Raw genomic sequence first — 21,806 nt, 5'->3', positions numbered from 1 at the left:
TTCTCCCTCTGCCTCTGCCTCCCTCTCTGCCTCTGTCTCTCTGTCTCTCATAAATAAATAAAATCAAATCTTTGAAAAAATAAATAAAATTTAAGATTGGTCTCCATTCTAAAATGTCTTCAGATACTTTAAAATATTTTGTACTTTTAAAAAGAATCTGATAATGGTACAGCTTTGCTAAAAGGTATGTTAAATGTATCAAATGTATCTACCTATCTATAGATAGGTAGACAGACAGTTATTTAGCTTTGGTGGTTTCCTTAATAACTAATAGATTATATAAGCAAGAAAAGAGTTAAAGACCTGATTTTGTTTTGTTTCAGTAAAGAATATTTTTCCTTACATATATAATCAGTTCATGAAATTACTAACTTAATTCACCCATTCTTTGTATCTATTATTTCTCTTACATAAATACAATTAAATTCAAGTACATTATCAAATGTGTAAAACTTTTAATTTCAGAAATTAAGATGCTTTTGGTTTTATGTGGGAATTTTATTTTCTTTGTGTTAGGAATTGTTCTAAGTCTAGTATATTTTATTTTTACTGAAATGGTTCTAGATTATTTGACTATGAAATTCTGACTTAGAGAATCTTCTAGGTGTCTTATTCAATTACATATAATTGACCTTTAATAGAAGACTTTGTTTTGTCTGGAACTAATACTATGTCGTGTTTTTTACTTGTTTAGATCTATGTACTTATAAATTCAACCCAAACTTTCTACCAATTATCTAAAATCTTTTCTCAACATTAAAATGCTTGAAGTATATGATATACAGGAGGTATTCATACTTTGTCATATTTTTTACTTAGTTTTCTATGTGTTTATCATTGATGCAACCCAATTCTACCAATTGTCTAAAATCTCTTAAGACATTAAAACATGATATGCATTATCAGTTTGATCTTCTTGCACATGACTCTCCTAGATCTTTCTTATTTGCCTTGTACACCTGTATCAGAGTTATCACTTGAGAATCCCCCTTCACTATCTTCCTCAAGAGTCCCTTTAACCTTCTCTTGTGTTGGATTTGTTGTCTCACGTATACCATGGTTTCCCCTTCTTGGTCCATTTTTGCTTTTCTTTTTCCTGGTTTTGGTGAAATGTATCCCACCAGTAGCTTTATGAGAAAAACTCCGGGAAGTGAATTTTTCTGAGAGCTTATGTGTTTGAAATGTCTTTATCCTACCCTTACACTTCGTAGTTTGGTTGGATATAGGGTTTTAAGTTGTAAAGAATTTACTTGAGAATTTTGAAGGCATTGCTCCATTGTCTTCTTTCCTTTTTATTTTTTTAAAGATTTTATTTATTTATTCACGAGACACACACACACACAGACACACACACAGAGAGAGGGAGAAGCAGGCTCCACACAGGGAGCCTGACATGGGGCTCGATCCCTGGTCTCCAGGATCACGCCCTGGGCTGAAGGTGGCGCTAAACCACTGAGCCACCCGGGCTTCTCATCCTTTTTAAGCAAGTTCATTGAAGTGTGATTTACATTTAATAAAAAGCATCTCTTTTGGGGGGACGCCTGAGTGGCTCAGCAGTTGAGCGCTTGCCTTTGGCTCTGGTTGTGATCCCGGGTCCCGGGATCGAGTCCTACATCAAGCTCCTTGCATGGAACCTGCTTCTCCCTCTGCCTCTGTCTCTCTAGCTCGATCTTTCATGAATAAATAAAATCTTTTTTAAAAAATAAAAGTCATCTTTTTTTTTTTTTAACAATTGCATTACTATCGTAAGAATGTACTATAATTTATTTAACTCAACCTCTACTTAGGGGATTTAGGTTTTTAAAAATATATAATAAATAATGCAATGACTAATGCCCATGGGCATGAACTTTGTGCCCTTGTGATAATGCTTGGTTAGTATACATGTTTAGAATTGAGAATGTCCAGACCCACTTGGCTAGCCTTACTTAGAATGTAATTAACTAGACTATCTTGGCTGTGTTCCAAGGCACTGCATCTGATGTTAAACAGTCTTTCAGCCTACTAACTCTGTTAAAGGAAGGATTTCCTGCCTCCTTTTCTGGTTAGTTCATGTGAGCTATGGTAAGGTGCTTTCTCAAGAATAGAAAAATAATGTTCTTTCAGAGCTAAAGTGTTTGTCGGGGGTCCCTGGGTGGCTCAGCAGTTTCGCGCCTGCCTTTGGCCCAAGGCGCGATCCTGGAGTCCCAGGATCGAGTCCCACGTCAGGCTCCCGGCATGGAGCCTGCTTCTCCCTCTGCCTGTGTCTCTGCCCCTCTCTCTCTCTCTCTGTCTATCATAAATAAATAAAAATAAATCTTTAAATTAAAAAAAAGAAGTTTTTGTCAAGCCTTTCAGAGCACTCTCCCTGTTTGACAGTTATACTTTGGATTAGTTGGAAGCCAATTTTCAAACAATTTTTGATTACCTAGGTGGATTAATCAGTTTGCTGATTAACCATGGAGGCAGGTGAAGTGCGTGCAGTGGTGGTGAAGTTGAGTAGATGGAAAATGACCTTGAGATTTAACCTGAGCTCATGCGGTAGGCATTTCACCATCATCTTTCCTACTCCCTCTGCCTTTGGATCAAATCCTCACCAAGTAGCTGTAGATCTTCAATCAGAAATAATTCCCAAATGGGGAATTATTACCCCTACTTGGATAATAAGAGTTGACTGTCATTTTGTTTAAACATGACTTGGGCTTATCCATGACCACTTTTCTCCTTCCCCTTAGTTCATCGATGTATCCCCAAATGCCTAGGCACAAAGACAGTGTTCAGTTTATCTTTGTAGACAGAATGTTGTTAAAAAGTTTACTGGATATATAGTAATCTTGGTTACTCTGTTAATATAAGCTTTACCTGAGAGATAAGCCACCTTCATTGTTCTGATAAAGTCAAATTTCTGAGCCTACATTGCTATAGCATATAAATAGATCATTGACTGTGGTGGATTCACCAACATACATATCTTTATAGGGTTCTTTCTATCTTCTTACTACTATCAAATTGATACCCTTATCTAGGAATGACACATACATAGTAATAATGAACACTAACATTTACCAAACTCTTACCATGTGCCAGGCACTGTGCTGGTACCTTATATGACCTATCTCATTTTGTTCTCATAGCAACAATTTGTGCAACAAACATGAGGTAGGTACAACTCTTTTTGCCATTTTACAGGTAAAAAGCTGGGTTTACCAGCTGGGTAAATTGACCTAAAAGCTATTAACTTTTGTGTTTTGATTTTATCTTTATATTTTATATGGTGGATGCAGCACTTTTTTTGATCAAGGTAACTTTACCAAATGATCATTCAATCCCAAAATGCTAAACTTGATGTCGACGTTCATGCTACCAAATAGGGTAACCCCTAGCCACATAAAGCTATTGAGCATTTGAAATGTGACATCTGAACAGAGATGTGCAGAAAGTAGAACATACACATTGTATTTTGAAGGCTTGGTATAAAAAAAGAATGAAAAATATCTCCAGTTTTATACTGATTATATGGTAAATGATGTTGGACATACTCTTTAAAAAATGTTAAATTACTTTTTTTTTTTTTTTTTAAATAATCTCACATCCAACATGAGGCTTGAATTCATGACCTGCAGGTTGGGTTATATACTCTACCGATTGAATTAGCAAGGTGCCCTTTTTACATTTTCAAATGTGACAGCTAGAAAATTTAAAACTACATACATGGTTTGCATATGTGGTTCACATATTTCTATTAGACAACAATTGTCTACCATATTTTATATATATTTATACTGGCCAACTCAGCACAAATTTTACCTCAGGTTGAATCTGACAAAGAGCTCTGAGCTGAGCGCACCTGGCTAGCTCAGTTGGTATAGCATGAGACTCTTAATTTTAGAGTTGTGAGTTCAAACCCCACGTGGAGTGTAGAGATTAGTTAAAAATAACATCTTTAAAAATAAAATGATTCTTGGTAAACTTCAGAGAGAGGCTATGTCTGCAATCAGGCTCCTGCACTGGCCACAGGTGCCTAATGACCAGAAACCTCCCTCAGAGCTCCTTCAGGCAGTTTCACTGCAGAAGGCTGTTGGGCAGTGTACCTCTCCATGAATGACTTTCCCATCAGCATCCCTCTGGGCTTTCCAGGGAAGTCCCAGCAGCAAGACAGTTCAACATCCAGTGAGCTATGCTCTACCTTCTGACATCTGGATCTCAACTCCAGATGTAGGGAGGCCTTTTCCTTTAGTGCTCTATCTCAGCTTCTAAGGGTAGGGCCTGTCCTTGTTTCACTCTTCCTATAGTTGTTTCATTTTTACTGTTCAATCCTTCATTACCCCAATCCCTTACATTAAATGATTCCTGTTCAAATTATTGTGTGGTTTCTGTCCTACTGAAGCCTGATGTACCAACTGTTTTTCCTAGATGTTTATATTTTATACTCTGCATGTTGTTATTCATGTAATAAACCACCAGGTTTTAGTACAGCAAGTGAAGTTTTCTCAATTTTGCAAATACTGAAAGCCTTTGCTTGCATCTTACAGAATTTAGCATAGTCTAAACTCAAAACATTGAAAAAAAAAAAAAAAAAGACATTGAGAAGAATCCAGAAGGGAGAATGTGTGTGATACTGCCTTTAAATCTATGTATATAGTTGGGCACCCAGATGGCCTGCCTCTCCCTCTGCTTATGTCTCCGCCTCTCTCATGAATAAATAAAATCTTTAAAAAAAAATCTATCAATAGTTAATCTACTCACTTTAAAAGCTATCTCCGTAATGCATATGAAATTTATTCAAAATTTTTAAATTGTTCAAAAATTTAACTGTTGGGGATTTTACTCAATAAATATATTCTCTCACAACACTTCTAGAAAGGGAGTGGATCAGAAAAGAGCCGATTTGCTCTGATCAAGATTGTTGGAAGAAGGCTTACGGTTACCTTTTAAATGAGTTAACCTAATGCTAAAATTATGTATGTGAATAGTATCTTAGATCTCTGTACTTTATGACATGTGATTAGCCCTTGGCTGTACATACAGGCCACAAATGAGTCAGGATTCCATTTAATGAAGACAAATTTTCTACAAAAGTAATCTTCCATTTAATTTATGCAATGTCTTTTTAAAGGAATGCATTCCAACAACACTCAAGTTGTTGGAATTTTTATTACCGAAGAAAATATATACCTTTAACAAATAACCTGTGCTATAGTTTTCTCCTCTCCAAAATAAAGTCAAATTTGCCATCTCAAGTCTCCTGCAACTGTAAAAGCACAGTGTTCACAGTTTGCCATGATGTGCTCCCTCAAGGTCTATGTTCCCAGAGGTTTCTCTCCCCAGAGCCATCCTTAATTGGACAGTGCTTCTCTCTGAGGCTTCTTGCTTCCTGTCTCCTCTCCTGGGGAGCTGCTGCTTCCCTGAGGGCTGCTCTTCTGTGGCACAGGGACCATAAACAGTTTCTGCCCTGACTATGCCTTCTCCATCCTGAGGTGGCTGCATCTTATGCCACCCTCCCTTCCTCCCATTTGCCTAAGATAGTTACGTTCCTGAAATACCACCTGGCATAATATCATATGCTTAACCCTCAGCCACCTATATAACATCTCTACTCTTAACTTAGGGAAGCTGGACCTTTTCCTGATAATTTTACCAGTTGTCTTTTTTAAAGACCTCTCCTCTAAAGGACTTATTTTCTTTATATAACACTCAGGAGTTCACAAACCATTGTAAGCATTTTTAAGGGCAAACCAAGTACTTTTTACATTTATTGGATGTTTATTTACAGAGCTCTATAAATATAAATTCTATCAGAATAGGACTTTTCTTGCCTCAGGGAACTACTAAAATTAGGCACATATTCCCCACCCCATCCCCCAAGAATATATCTCCAAAGACCCGGTCATAGCTTTTAGAATCCTGAGATCCTTGATATAAGAGGGATACAAAGGAGAGATTGGCAAAGAAATTCCTTTGAAGAGAGCTTTAAGTATTTAATCCAACCTTCTTGAAAAAAGGGGATTGCTGCCTTCTAGCTCTAAACCTGGTGAAGGAAACTTCAAAAGAACCACTCAGAGAACTTTGAAATGTGTTTCCTGCAACTGTTTTGGTGGCGTGCCAGGAGAGGCCTGCTGCACTTCAGAATTTGGTCAGGTCAGGAATGTGGCAATGTTTCCTGTGGACGAAATGTGTACCACGCAGGGAAGACAGCAGGGGATAGTTTTGGATCCTGCCAATAGGGCCCTCAGGTACAGAGAACCCTACAAGAAAGAGTCTGGATACTAGGAGCAAGGAAGAAGTCACAAAAGACAATTGTGAAGTGAGATGGGAACTATAGGAGAGGGAACTCAGTAGGGAATCTCCAAAGAGGTATTATAAGAGCCCAAGAGAGTAAAAGTCAGCTTAATCCTCTGCTAGGTCGAGGAGAGGGGTAAAATTGCAGCTTACAAGCCCCAGAGTGTACAGGTGAGCAAAGGGACCATACCTCCTCCTCCACTGCTGGCATCTAGCCCAAAGGAAGCCCAAGCTGGAAGAAGGGAGTTACGTCATTTTTGAGTTTTGACTTATTACACAGGATTGGATATTTTACTTATTGAAATAAAACTTTTAAAACTAATCACGACTAGAAATTACTGTTTATTATTTGCGAATGCTCTAAAAATATATGGATCAGACCAAGTCTTCATCCTGGGGCACTGGAGCATATTCCCACTGGGTAAAGAAAGGACACAAAAAATAGTTATGTTTTTATCTCAATCTACATACCATGCCTATTCTACAAACCACTTGCATACACAGGAACCTTTTTTTCATTGGAATTTCCTTGACAAAACATTGCTCTACCTTACTGTACAAGGAAGCTTTTATTTATTTCATTTTAGAGGGAGGGGCAAAGTGAGAGGAAGAAAGAGAATCTTAAGCAGGCTCCATGCCCTGTGCAGAGCCCCAAGCAGGGATTGATCTCACTACCCTGAAACCATGATCAGAGCAGAAATCGAGTGAAATGTTAGGGATCCCTGGATGGCTCAGTGGTTTCGTGCCTGCCTTTGGTCCTGGAGACCTGGGATCGAGTCCCACATCGGGCTCCCTGCATGGAGCCTGCTTCTTCCTCTGCCTGTGTCTCTGTCTCTAGGTGTCTCTCATGAATAAATAAATAAAATCTTAAAAAAAGTCATGTTTAACCAACTGAGCCAACAAGGCGCCATGCGTTAATTTTAACACTTTTTTAAAAAGTTTTATTTAAGTAATCTCTACAACCAGCATGAAGCTTAAACTCACAATCCCAAGATCAAGTCACATGCTCTACCAACTGAACCAGCCAGTACTCTATTACTTTGCTTTTCTTACATGAATGTACAGTATTACAAAATTTCAACATAAACTAAATTTTGCAACCAAACCAGAACTCAAAAAAGGCAGAATATAATCTCTGCCTGATGACTGTTCTTATCTTTGTAGGGATGGCTCCTTACCATTTAGCTTTCTTAACCTTTTTTTTTGAACCACCTTTCTAAAGGGTCCCCTACCTCCACATTCTCTATCACATCTTTGTCTTCACAGCACTTAACACTACCTGAAATTGCTTACTTGTTCAGTCACCCTCCAACACACACAAGCCTATGTACACACAGCTGAAATCCGTCAGGGCAGTCCTTTTGTCATTTCCCACCTATCTCCTGGACCTGGAAGTGCTTCCAGCACACGGGTCACTAAACTGGTATTTGGTTCAGGACAAGGGGCACACTATTATCAATACAAATGAAAGGAAACTATAGAATTTCCAGGTAACCTTCGCAAAGCATTTTTTTTTAAAACTCGTTCCTCATTACCTTATCTGTGCTGAATCCTTAGAAAACTGGATTATCAATACTTTACTGAGATAAAGCTTACAAAAAGTAAACACCAACCCAAATTATGCCAAATCTGGACATCTTTATTTTTAAAGATTTTATTTACTTAAAAGAGGAAAAGAGAAGTACATGATGGGAGAAGGGGCAGAGGCAGAAACCAGCTCCCTGCTTAGTAGGGAGCTGGATGCAGGGCTCCATCCCTGGACCCAGGGATCATGACCTCAGCCAAAGGTAGACATTCAACCAATTGAGCCACCCAGGCGCCCCTGAAGTCTTTTATGATCTTTATTCTCAAAATACAAAAACAAAAACAACCCTTCATTTTTCTTAACCACAGCCAGGTGATTACCCCCTCAAATAAAACCTCCTTTGTATGACTCAACCCTGTCCTATTTCATGGGCTAATTCTGCAATCACTGGAATCAACGTTAACTTCAACTGTGTTTTCGTTCCCACTGTACCTCTAACAATGGCCTGGCATATAGCAGGTACATTACCACACACGTTTAACAAATAATGAACTACTCTCTCTAGTCTATGGATATCTCCCCAAATCTTTCTTGGAGCTATTGTCTTTTTTTTGTGTGTATTTTCAAAGTTTCAACTGTCAAGAATGGTGACTGAAATTCCTCAAGAAATTGCATCCTCTTCTCTCACCATCACTTCCTGTCTGTGTAAATTATCTTCACCATTCTAACCCTTAAAATTGGTTCTTTCACAACTCTATGTTTACTACTTCCCATGTAGAGCTCCAGCCCAATATTCTACCCCAACTGTCACCAGGTTTACTCAGTTCTTCCTAAGCACTTCCTCCTGATGTTCCACAGGCATTGCAACAAAACCCAACTTTAGTATTTCCCTCTTGCCTCCATTCTACTCCACTCCATCACAGAGAAATGTACAAACCACCTCTTTGCCCTTAGTCAGAAACCTATCATCCAAGAGTCCTCTTCCAGGCAATATTTTTGTTTATGTTACAGCAAAGGAAGCCTATGTTACAGAAGGAAATTCCAGTGGGGGTCGGGGGGGTTATAGCTTAAAAGCTCCCTTTGATTCAAATTTCAGGTATTCTCATTAGAGACCTCCCCAAAGCAGCCAGCCCCACTGCCACTACCTTAAGTCCATGTCCTTATGATTTTCACAAACTATTTCGTATTTCAGAACCTGCGGCCTTATCTTCCAACTTCAAGACTTGTGACATCCACATCACTACTTTGTACATCTTGCTAATGACAACTAATTGTGCCACTGTGGGCTGGAAACCTTCGATGATTTATCATTTACCTTCAGGTGAAAGTCCAAACTCCTTAGCTATGATACTTCAAAACTTTCATGATTTATTCAGTTTGCCCGTCCAGATTCTTGCCAACCCTCTCCCTTTCTCCTGAAAAACCACAGTATGTGATTGAAGGGCCAAGTAAAGCAGCCTGGGTGGCTCAGCAGTTAAGCGCCGTCTTCAGCCCAGGGTGTGATCCTGGAGACCGGGGGGGATCCAGTCCCATGTCTGGCTCCCTGCATGGAGCCTGCTTCTCCCTCTGCCTGGGTCTCGGTCTCTCTTTCTCGCTCTGTGTCTCTCATGAATAAATAAAATCTTTAAAAAAAAAAAAAGGTAAAGGGCCAAGTAAACAATACAAGATATGAAGCACTCGATTATTTCTGATCTCCTCTCAGCAACACATTGGTGATACTCCTCTGGTCCTGAGTACCCTCTGCCCAATAAATCTCTCAGCTGTTCAGTAGGGCATCTGAGCTACAGGTGGGTCAAGTGTACTTCTTACCATTAATAGAATTAAGTGGGACATCTGTCAGCTTAGGATCCACTGCCCACACCTCAATCAACTCTTAGGACCTCATTAGATGCATCAGACATGAACTTTCTGCAAACTAGGACTCAACCAAATCCACCCGTTTGCACTCTATTCTGAATGTGCTAACCCAGCCCCATCTCTTTCCCATTGCTTCTCCCTAGGCCTTAAAATCAGTTTAGCTGGTTAGGGTGGGTTCATTTGGCCCATGAGCCTTCTATGATCTGCAGGAATAATTACCATAGCACCAGAGTACTTTTCCAAACTTACTCTGTACTAAAGGCCACAGGCACTGGCAAATGAAGTAAGCTCACCTTACACTCAGTAAACACAGACCCTTGTTAATGCATCCCTGCCCATCTGCCTCCTTTACCCTTCACACCAATGCTAAGTACAGCTGAATGCTAAGTACAGTTGAACCTTGAACAATGCAGATGTTGGAGCACCAACACCCCAGTCAAATATCCACATGGAAGTTTCTACTCTTCAAAAACTTAAGTCCTACTGTTGACTAAAATTTACAGGTTAACAGTTAACACACATTTTGTAGATTATACACTGTGTTCTTACAATAAAGCTAGATAAAATGTTAAAATCAGGAAAGTTTCTAATACTATACTGCGTTTATTGAAGGACTCGAGTTCAAACCTGTTGTTCAAGGGCCACCTGTGTATTAAAATTGCTGTTTTTGTAGGTCAAAAGCAATTTCATAAACTTTAATTACTAACTTTATGACTATGATAAAAGCAACTTCACTTGACTATGCTCATAAGCCCATGAAAATTACAATAAGCCCTCCAGTTTACAGTGAGCAGAGGCACAGAAGTTAGGAAGACCATACTAACAAATGACAACCAAATTCCAGGAACCAAGCTCTAACATCCCTGAAGTAGAGCCGTTACTCTAGTCTCACAGCGCAAAGCCCTATTTGTTTAGCTCAGCAGCGGCTCCTGCACAAGTAAAGGTAAGCGGTGGTCTTGAGGAGTTGGGAACTGAAGAAAAAAGCAGGCTGTGTGCTGGTACCTAGGTGGTCAGTTAAGCATCCCGCTCAATTTTAGATCAGGTCATAATCTCAGGTCTTGAGATCACTCAGTAGGGCATCTGCTTGATTTTATCTCTGCCTCTCCTCCTACTCAGACATACCTGTGCTCACACTCTCAAATCAATCTTAAAAAAAAAAAAAAAAGACAGGACAGGACTTAGCTTGGGAAAGCATTGTAGGGTGCAATAAAGGTTAAGGTTGGCAGGGCACTGAAGATTATGAAGGATTATGAAGATCCTTTACAAGTCACTTTGTGATCAACAGGAAGCTGCCAATTAGTGCTTGGCCACTTTATTTTATGGGAACTGTTCTAACACTTGTGCTCTATCCACTTAATCTCTGTTCTCTCAGCAGTCCAACTATGTTGGCCTCATCTCCTCACTGCAAAAAACTGGCAATAAATCACCAGAACTGGGAAAGGTGAAAAATTTCAGAGCCCTTTTAACAGAAAAAAAATAAATAAATAAAAATCAATGCTTACTCAGTTGAGGGTTAAAGAAATTCTACTGGGGATCTATTTATTGTCTTTCATCTACAAATGTTTCTATGGCTTTCCTTTACTGTATACTCAATGCACTGTATTTGCAGGAGGTCCCACACTTTCTCTTAACCCATCCCACTCGCATTTTTTACTCATAGCTAGCAAGTACTTCAGATACTCACTTAGCTGGCCATCTTAAATTACACACAAGCCTATATGCTAGATACCAAACAAGCATTTGAGACTAGAATGAGTTAAGACCACCTTTCCAAAACAACTCATGCAATTACTATCCTTCATGTTCTCAATGGTACTCCAAACGGTATCACACAGAAATGATGACCACTCCCCCAAATCATTAGACTATAGCAGGTGAATGTTACTAAAAGCAATTATGCTTTACTTACTCTACCATTTTAAAGTTTTACTTAAATCTTTTTCATTTACTCTACATCCCACATGGGTCTCGAACTCATGACCCAGAGATCGAGCTACTCTGACCCAACCAGGTGCTCGTCTCTAACATCTTTAATACCCATATATATCATGAGCTCTGCTGTGCTACCTCATATTGCATTCTTTTCCCATCATCTTCCAGTGTTGTCTACTTTAAGGAATCCTGGGAATTCTGATTATTTATCTTTTTAAACAGTGTCACAACCCAGTTCAAAAAAATAGTGCTCTAGAACAATCACTTAACAAGTAAATCTAATATCAAGTTGTCCCATCTCCAATCCTATGGTAATTCACTGATATTACAAGGCTATTAAAAATACCTTAGCACACCAGATACTTTTTAAAACCAGAACGTTTATTTTGACTAATCGTTGAAATCCTTAAGATGAACTGGATGCTGCAACAGCTGCCCTCTTGGGCTTAGGTGTCGTTCCTTCACGGAATCCATGCCTGTATCATGTTAAAAATGAAAACCATTATTTCAACAATACATACATTTCAAATTTTATTAATACAGAGTTCAATGAGCTTATCTCAGTTAAATGCTGAAATCAGTATCAAATTCATATGTTCAGACATTTATTTTTACAACATCATTGATAAGCTGCAACATTTCATTTACTTCTGCTTCAGGATACCCATTTTAGACATATTCTTAACTGCAACTGGAGAAAAAGTCAACCATTTATTTGGTTGTACTGATCACTGGGCCAGTACTGCTCTCCTGCTTGTTAAAAAGACCCATTTGTGAAAATGGGTCCCCAGGCTGTCAGGCAGAGATCCTAAATACTTTCCTTTAGTCAAGGAGCATGTTTAATTGCAGACATTCTCTAAACTGCTTATCTATGCTTTGCATTTAACTCCTTTAATATATATACACACCCTAAGAAGAAAGTTACTGCTATCCCCCTCTTAAAGAGTTGTGAACTGAAGCACCAAAAGGTTAATCTGGCTTCAGTTCACACTCTTAAAGTCCTCCTACATGGCACTGGCAGTCCCCTGACACTAAGCTCACACTACTGTATGATGCTTTTAAAGTGCAAAGAAGAAAGGTCACTCCAGCATGCAAACACATCTAGGGGTGTCTGTTGTGTTTACAAAGCCCCCAGATGCCTTGTGAGGTTTTAAAATGAAAAAGTCTGGAATTGGGGCAAAGGCCAGGGCTTCAACTAAGCATCACATAGGACAGGACAGCCTCCCCAACAAAGAAGTATCTTCGTTGAGATCTAAATGACTGACACCCTCAAAAGGCAGTTTCTCTCCATTTAGGTTGGAGCTGAAATTCTGCATTTCTAACTCTAGAGACTTTAACAAGAGAGCAAGATAGCTTTATTTCTATACAAATGCCCCAACTCAGATGGTTTTCTATAGCAGACTTGCCTGAAACCACAAAAGTGAAGGCCCGACCTCAGGCCTCATTCACCACTACTGTCTTGACAAATTTTGCTGCGAAAGTGAGATGTGACCTATCCCTAAAAAACAGCATTAGTTTGGGGTGTCCAGCTCAAACCACACTCTAGACATTTATAGCTTATACTACTGCTCCTTGAGAGATCAACGAAATCTAGATTACCTCATCTGAAGGTTACAGTGGCAGCAGGAAAAAAAAAAAAATCCACAACCTTCCAACATGTCATCCCCACCAACCAGGGTAGTATCTTTATTTCACAGCAGATAAACAAGGCTGTTGTTCTCCAAGCTCACAGAACCAGTCAGACGACAGAAACACACACACTGTACCTGAATCTGCGGTATACAATTTTTAGGTGCCTCATTCGACCGGTCCCAGTGGTATTCCGTCTTTTAGCCTTGGCACTCCAGTTATCTGAAACACAGATTGAGGGAAGGTTCTGATTTGCAACCCCCGCCCCTCCGCACGTACATTTTAGGCCCTGTGGTCAACACACTTGTTAGAGTGCCTTCCGTGTTTTTCCAACCCGCTTCACCCGCACACAGATGCACTTCTGCGTTAAGGCTCAACTAACGCCCGAAGCCGTGCCCACGTTCCTACAACGCCGACGAGCGAAGGACACCCAGCCCAACACCTCACACGGTCGGCCTGAAAAGCGCTCCACTTACACTTTCTCTTCCGCTTGGCAGGGTAGCCACACTTGCCGCAGGTGGACTTCTGAAGGTGGTAGGCCTTAGAGCCACAGCGGCGGCACAACGTGTGCGTCTTATTGCGACGCTTTCCGAACGATGACGTCCCCTTCGTCTGCAAAGGGGAGACACAATTTTGAGATCTGGCGCTTTCTATACATCGCCCGACGTTTTCAGGAAAATAGACCACTGATTATAAATGAAAGACGAATAAAAAAAAAATATTTTTAAGACAATCCGGAGCTGAAACTGTGGCGGAAGTTCCTAACTTCTTAAAGTGCTACATCAGAGAAACTACCAGCATTTCAGATTATCGAAAGCATTCTGCAAGGGTTGCTCTATCTTGAAATCCGCTACGTTCTTTGAAGGAGACAGAAAAAATAGACAAGTCGGAAGGAGAAGTAACGTGGCGGTTTCCCTACCTACCCCGACCCCCGGCAACTAAGAGCTCCTCGCCAGGCCTCACCACCAAGGAGTTCCTTTGCGCACAGAGCCAAACGCTCCCCGACCACGCTTCTCCCTTCAGTTCTCATCCGAGGGCAAGGCTTCTCCAAAGATCAAAAGAACCAAGGGATCTGGAGTGGCTCTTGCTCCACGGCCGTTAGGCTCAGCCTCCTCAGGGAGTCAGGAGCCATTCTTCTGGCTCCTGAGGGCCACCGCGTGCCCCTCTCCTGCCCCCCCGCTCCCTCCCTCAGGAACCTTGCCGGCCCCCTAAGGATGGCAGGGAACGCGACGCAGAGGACGAGGATGGAAGGCGATTCAGACGAGCATTGGAACCAACTCACCATCTTGTTTCCGCGGCAGACCCCAAAGAGGCCGGAAGAGGAGGCACTTCCGCTATATCGTGCTCAGAAGCTTCCGCCCAGGGAAGTACTTCCGGCGGGGCGCGGTGCACCGTCCCCAAACGTCCGTAGCGGCACCGTGGGTGGGGCCTAGGGGCGGATGCAGAGCCAGGCAGGGCCAATAGGGGTTTCGGTGCCCGGCGTCGGAGTGGGCGGAGAGCAGCCCTGACGCCGGAGCTCGGCCCTGTGTGCTGGCGCCCCGGCCCTCCCGCCGCCTCGCGGGTTTGCGGCCGCCGACTGGCGGGAACCTGGGGATCCCCGTGCCGACTGCGCGCTTCCGGCGTGTGGTGGGGCGCCGGGCAGGGGCCTGCGACGCGGCCCGGGAGAGGCCCGCTCCTCCAGGCGCTCCTCCAGGCGCTCCTCCCCGGGCCGCAAGCTTCCGGCGGACGCTGGTTCTCCCGGCGGGGCGGGGCGGCGGCGCGGCCTCGCCGCATCTTAAAGAGAAAGGCGGATAATGGTTTGGTTTGGTTTTGTTTTTTTCTTTTCCTGACTGCAGTAAATTAGAGTCAAATGTTTTTTTTTTTTTTTAATATTTTATTTATTTATTAAGAGAGAGAGAGAGAGGCAGAGACACAGGCAGAGGGAGAAGCAGGAGAAGCAGGCTCCATGCACCGGGAGCCCGACGTGGGATTCGATCCTGGGTCTCCAGGATCGCGCCCTGGGCTGCAGGCGGCGCTAAACCGCTGCGCCACCGGGGCTGCCCCAAATGTTTTTAATTTAATTGTGCAAGGGGTCACACGTGGAGCTTCTAGTTTGCTGCACCCCGATGCGAGGAAATGTGATCCGGCCCCTTTACGGGGGGCCTGGAAGCCTATACGTAAGCCCCTTGTAAATAGATTTTTTTATTTAGATGTTACTTTTTTTAAGATTTTACTTATTTATTCATGAGAGAGAGAGGCAGAGACACCGGCAGAGGGAGAAGCAGGCTCCACGCAGGGAGCCCGACGCGGGACTCGATCCCGGGTCTCCAGGATCACGCCCTGGGCCGAAGGCGGCGCTAAACCGCTGAGCCGCCCGGCTGCCCTCTCGTGCCGCTTTATGCCGATAATTAACAATACTGCACACTCAAAATCTGTCGAGAAGGCCCACCTCTAGTTTAAGCGCTCTTAGCCACAGTTAAAGCACACCGTACAGTTCTGGTCAGGAGTCTGAGCTGGGCCTCGCTGGGCCTCGCTGGGCCTCGCTGGGCCGGCATCAAGGTATGGGCAGGGCTGCGTTGTTTCCTTGGAGGTTCCCGAAGAGCTGCCGCCTTTTTCAACTCCTGGAGGCTGTGAGCGCGCCTGGCTTGTCTCCTGCCCCTTCCAAGCCAGCAGGAGTCTCCTATCACACCCTCTGCCTCCTCCGACTTTTTTTTTTTTTTTAAGATTTTATTTATTTATTCACGAGACACACACACACACGCACAGAGGCAGAGACACAGGCAGAGGGAGAAGCAGGCTCCATGCAGGGAGCCCGACCTGGGACTTTTAAGGCCCTGTTAAGTTCAACCAGGAAGCCATTGGGCTAATGCGTTAGGGACCCACTAAGCACACAGGAATCTAGGCCCGTAAATTGTGGGACCCAGGAAATTTAACAAAAACCCCCTACCCCTGGACAAGCAGAGCAGGACTGACTCCATTTTGTGCTGCGCCGCCTTGTGCCGACCGCTTAGGGCACTGCCCCACCCCAGGCACCAGGGCACACCCTAACCGGAAATCGGCTCAGTGATAGGCCAGTTCAAATGGACACTTTAGGGTAAAATGTAACTCAATCGGCCACCGGCGAGTGTCCGGACCAGCGTGACCGTGCAACTTTCTGCGTATCCCATTGGCCACTGGCCCCTATAAAGTTGCTAAGCCTCTTAGTCTCCGTGTCCAAGTCCCTGCTCCGCTGCTTCGGGTATACTTGGTCCCAGGCTCCAGCTTGTAAATAAATCCTCGTGTGATTGCATCGGTGTCAGCTCCTTGGCGGTTTCTCGGATTCGCGATCTTGGGCACAACACCTACATGGAGCCTGCTTCTCCCTCTGCCTGTGTCTCTGCCTCTCTGTGTGTCTCATGAATAAATAAATGAAATGTTTTTTAAAAATGCCAGGTTGGGAATGGATCAATTTTTGAAAGAGATGGTATATGCTATTCCTGGGTATTTGCTCTATGACATTTTGCCTTTCAGCAGAGAATGATGGAAACTACATAAATCCTGCATCTGTGATTCTGGTGCAACTCAAGTCTCTTCACCAGAACTTGGCAGTAGTTTTTTTTTTTTTTTTTTTTCCACCTACAATAAATGAAATTACTGCTGACTTTTCTCTTGAAGACATCAAATAAATTTCTTAGCTGCAAACAAAATTTTTACTCCTGTGTCATTGATTTGATTTCGGGGGTATATTTTCAAATCTGCGTCTTCCTGGCTACCCTTCCCCAGCTCCATCCCATTTGCATTTTAAGCTTGTGCAATGCAAATTTTCTGTTACCAAAGAACTGAATTTAAACTTCCTATGATTAAATTTCTTTGCTAAATATCTCATTTAAACTATCCCTTTCGGGATCCTTGGGTGGCGCAGCGGTTTGGCGCCTGCCTTTGGCCCAGGGCGCGATCCTGGAGACCCGGGATCGAATCCCACGTCGGGCTCCCGGTGCATGGAGCCTGCTTCTCCCTCTGCCTGTGTCTCTGCCTCTCTCTCTCTCTGTGAGACTATCATAAATAAATAAAAATTAAAAAAATAAAATAAAATAAACTATCCCTTTCCTTCCCATCAACTTTGAAATCCCCCAGGGCAGGTTACTTGTGAGAAGGGAGGGTATTTAGGGTGGAACAGTGGGGATTGAGTTAATTTCATCTATTAGATGGGGTTTGAGGAGCTTATGAAAATGCCTTATCAACCAAGGTGAATAAAAAAACAATTGGCAAACTTGCTGACATTGCCTGTCAAATTGTTGGTATTAGCTGAGATGCATCTCAAAATTCATACTTTTGAGACACATTTAAAACTCTTACCTAAATTAATTTTTTAAATTAATTTTTAATGTAAGGGTTTTCTTGATCTTTTTCAACCTCAGGGACACAGAATTGAATTCATCATTATCCTTGGTTTTTTTTTTTTTTTTTTTTTTTTTTTTTTTTTTTTTTTTTTTTTAGGGGTTTTTAGGGGATCCCTGGGTGGCTCAGTGGTTTAGCGCCTGCCTTTGGCCCAGGGTGTGATCCTGGAGTCCCGGGATCAGGCCCCTCATCGGGCTCCCTCCATGGAGCCTGCGTGTGTGTGTGTGTGTGTGTGTGTGTGTGTGTGTGTGTGTGTCTCATGAATAGATAAAATCTTTAAATAAATAATTAAAAGCATGTAATGCGGTGCTTTTTAAAAAAAGGGATTTTATTTATTTATTCATGAGAGACACAGAAAGAGGCAGAGAATAGACAGAGGGGAAAGCAGGCTCCTTGCAGGAATCCTGATGCAGGACTGGATCCCTGGACGCTGGGATCATGAGCTGACCCAAAGGCAGACAATCACTGAGCCCCAGGTGCCCCTATCCTTGGTTCTTAATGCATCTTAAGCATTGGTCATGCATGGCCTGCCTTTATTTACATATTTAATTATCTTTAATAATATAGTAAGCATCTGTAAATTCATCCCTGGATGATATCTCCATGATCTTACTGTCCTCTCATCCCATCTTATCCCCCAGCCTCTCCTGAACTTAGGTAACCATCCTTCTTAATTTCATATTCATTATTTCCTTACTTTTCATTTTACATAATTTTTAAAAGTATTTTATTTTTAAGTATTTTATTTTTAAGTTAATCTTTATATCCAACACGGGGCTCAAACTTACAACCCCAAGATCAAGACTGCATGCTCTACTGACTGAGATAACTAGGAATCCACACTTTTATAATTTTAATGACTGTATACTCCTAAAATGTGTGTTTGCATGTATTTTAGTTACATTCAATTTTTTAAAACAGTGTCATGTGGTACATAATCTTTTGGGACTTAAAGTTTTCCTTTTATATTTTTATGATCATATTTGGGTCACTGAAGTTCATTCTTTTTGAGTGGTGTGTACTGTTACATGTTTACTACATGTAATACTACAGTTTATTCATCCAGTATCCTTTTGATAGTTATTTATATTGTTTTCAAGTTCTTGTGAACTATGTAAATAAAGACCAACTAGGAGTGATTGAGTGGCTCAGTTGGTTAAGCAAACAACTCTTGGTTTCTGCTCAGGTCATGATCTTGGTGTCTTGGGGTCAACCCTGTGTCAGTCTCCATGCTTAGCATGGTGTCTGCTTGGAATTCTTCCTCTGCCCCTTCTGCCCGTGCACTCTTTCTCTCTCTCTCAGATAAATAAATAAATCTTAAAAAAAAAAAAAAAGAAAGAAAACCAACTAGAAAACTTTTTTAAAAAATCAGGGGTGCTGGGTGACTCAGTTAAGCATCCTACTCTTGATTTCAGCTGAGATCATGATCTCTGGGTCCTGAGATCCAGCTCTGCATAGGGCTCTGTGCTCAGCATGGAATCTGCTTGTCTCCCCTCTTGTATGCACATGTATTCACACTTTGTCTCTTTCTCTCTCTCAAATAAATAAAATACAACCTAAAAAATAAAAAATGAAGTCTCTTAATAGAAACAAAAGATGTAAACTATTAGGGTATAGTAGTGTTCTTTTTTTTTTTAATTTTTATTTATTTATGATAGTCACACAGAGAGAGAGAGAGAGAGGCAGAGACACAGGCAGAGGGAGAAGCAGGCTCCATGCACCGGGAGCCCGATGTGGGGCTCGATCCCGGGTCTCCAGGATCGCGCCCTGGGCCAAAGGCAGGCGCCAAACCGCTGCCTAGGGATCCCTATAGTAGTATTTAAAGTAGGAATTATGAATCCCTCCATAATCATACCCCCAGAGATAACCAGTGTTATAATTGAGGTATCTCTCTCCTGACAGTCTTCTTTTTAAAAAAATATATATACATTTATATATATATATATATACATTTATATATATATATATATATATATATACACGATACACATTTTAACTTTTAAACAAAAGTGGGATCTGTAACTTTCTGTCTTTTTTTTTTTAAGATTTTAATTTATTTATTCATGAAAGACACAGAAAGAGAGAGGCAGAGACACAGGCAGGGGGAGAAGCAGGCTCTATGCAGGGAGCCCGAAGCGGGACTGGATGCCAGGACCCGGGGATCACACCCAGCCAAAGGCAGATGCTCAACCGCTGAGCCACCCAGCCGCCCCACTTTTTGTCTTTCTTTTTTTTTCTTCTTTTGGTCTTTCATAACAATATATCATGGATATTAGTAGTTGTCAAAATATATATACTTACTTCATCCTTTTATTTATGTTTTTATTTTTCTTTAAGTAAACTCTATTCCCCACTGTGGGGGTTGAACTCATGACCCTGAGATCAAGAGTCTTATGCTCAACTGAGTGAGCCAGCCAGGCACCCTGCTTCATCCTTTTAAATTGTTCTTTTCTGTTGAGGTATCAACGTTTATTCCACAAATCCCTAATTTATGGAAATCTTTGTCATTTTAAATTATCTGCTATTATAAACAATATTATCATGCAGATTCTTGCACATATTATATCTTTGGGCATTTGATCATTTCCTTAAGATAATTTCCTAGAAGTGAAATTGCTGAGTTGAATGATGTAAATTTATATTATTATCTATCAGCATTTATTTGTTTATTGCTATGTATTGCCGGATTTCTCTCCAGAAAGAGTTAATCAATTCACATTCTTATCACAAATGGAGCTCAGAGCAGAGAATACCTTGTCCAAACTGAAGTTCAAGAGAGATTCTGGGAGGAATTGACTCAGGCTAATCAAGATGAGACAGACTCAGGTCATCAATAGAGTAGCTAGGTAATCTACAGGGAGCCAGGCTGGGGGTGCTCAGGGCTAGATTCCCCCACTATCTTGGCTTGTTTGTATCCACTCCCTCCATTGCTAGGCATCTTTCATCTCTGCCAAACAGAATTACTCTTTGCTATTTTTTTGAAAAACTTGTATTTGCTTACTATTGGAATGATTTCATAATCCACTTCCTGGTCTAGAGGACACAAGAACAATGGCTGCGGGGAGTGTTCCTTCAGAGATCATAGAAAGGGAACGAAAAAGGTTACTTGAAATCCTCCAAAAAGATTCCGATTCTGTCTTAGATACATTAACCTCTCGGAGGCTGATTTCTGAGGAAGAGTATGAGACTCTGGAGAATATTACAGATCCTCTGAAGAAAAGTCGAAAGTTGTTAATTTTGGTACAGAAAAAGGGAGAGGTGAGCTGTCAGCATTTTCTCAAATGTTTACTTAGTACTTTTCCAGAGTCAGCTACCATTTGGGGCTTACAGCATGGTAAGTTGGATTTCTGTACTTTTTTGGGGGGATGGGGAGGGTTAGAGGGACAAGGCAGATTTCCTGAAAGAAGAAAATTATTGCCTTTTGTTTTCCTTTGTTTATCTCCTGGAGATAATTTTCATTGAAATTTAATAAAGGGTCAAAGTGTTCAGGATTTTAAAAACAGGGAACTATATATTTTACTGGCTTAGGGGATTGATAATTTTTTGTTGAACTTGTGTCCAAAACTCGCAGTTTTTTTTGTTTTGTTTTTTTTTTTTTTTTTAGTGCTATAATAACTGCTTATTATTCAGGAAGTAAATTCATGGATATTTAACAACCCCAATCTTGGAGTTAGTATAACCATCTTGGAAATATCAGAAAAATGGTTTTTAGCACATGTACATGGTGGATCAGTAACTTCATTTTTTCTGTGATAAGAATGCCAGCAGAAACTTACTTTTTTGATGCAATTAAAATGCTAATTCTTGGGCAGCCCTGGTGGCGCAGCGGTTTGGCGCCGCCTGCAGCCTGGGGTGTGACCCTGGAGACCCGGGATTGAGTCCCACGTCTGGCTCCCTGCGTGGAGCCTGCTTCTCCCTCTGCCTGTGTCTCTGCCTCTCTCTCTCTCTCTCTCTCTGTCTATGAATAAATAAATAAAATCTTTTTAAAAAAATGCTAATTCTTCAACATTTAAAGATAATTCATGTCAGATGAGGAAGTAGTTCCTCCGGAAGGGATTATTTAGCAGTTCTGTAGATTACCACTAAAGGTGGGTATAACTCCTTTTTCTAAAAATATAAAAAATACTGAAGATTATTTTAAGAGATATTAGAGAAGTAGAGGCTCAGATAAAAAGATTAATGTTAATAGTCTCTAATGTAGAACACGACCCATATGCATAGAGAAATAGTTATTATTATTTCTAGGACT

General features: G+C 41.4%; 2 protein-coding genes and 1 non-coding gene across 6 annotated transcripts in view; 1 reads left to right on the top strand and 2 right to left on the bottom strand.

Annotated features, from left to right (window-relative positions):
* CARD6 (caspase recruitment domain family member 6) overlaps positions 1 to 21,806 on the top strand; it is a 41,111-nt gene that overhangs the window by 8,581 nt on the left and 10,724 nt on the right. Inside the window, exon 1 of one of the 4 annotated variants that reach the window (XM_072824781.1) lies at positions 20,463 to 20,891. The exons of 2 other annotated variants lie outside the window; for them this stretch is intronic. In XM_072824781.1, coding sequence (XP_072680882.1) covers positions 20,609 to 20,891 — 283 coding nt within the window. In that variant the 5' untranslated portion in view covers positions 20,463 to 20,608. Of the gene's footprint in view, positions 1 to 20,462; positions 20,892 to 21,806 lie in introns of those variants that run through there. One more of the 4 variants, XM_072824783.1, reaches the window with a different exon arrangement.
* On the bottom strand, positions 11,933 to 14,945 carry RPL37 (ribosomal protein L37). Its single transcript, XM_072824803.1, has 4 exons — positions 14,484 to 14,945; positions 13,678 to 13,813; positions 13,339 to 13,423; positions 11,933 to 12,048 (listed from the first exon to the last, which is right to left on the bottom strand). The coding sequence occupies exons 1-4, from the start codon at positions 14,484 to 14,486 to the stop codon at positions 11,979 to 11,981; spliced, it is 294 nt and encodes a 97-aa protein (XP_072680904.1). The 5' UTR covers positions 14,487 to 14,945; the 3' UTR covers positions 11,933 to 11,978.
* Positions 12,125 to 12,204, bottom strand: LOC140632809 (small nucleolar RNA SNORD72). The gene has a single exon (XR_012030495.1). It is a non-coding gene; the product is annotated as a small nucleolar RNA SNORD72 (small nucleolar RNA).

The sequence above is a fragment of the Canis lupus genome, chromosome 4, assembly GCF_048164855.1.
Source record: "Canis lupus baileyi chromosome 4, mCanLup2.hap1, whole genome shotgun sequence".
NCBI classification, from domain to species: Eukaryota; Metazoa; Chordata; class Mammalia; order Carnivora; family Canidae; genus Canis; species Canis lupus.
This window is presented reverse-complemented; position numbering and strand designations above follow the sequence as displayed.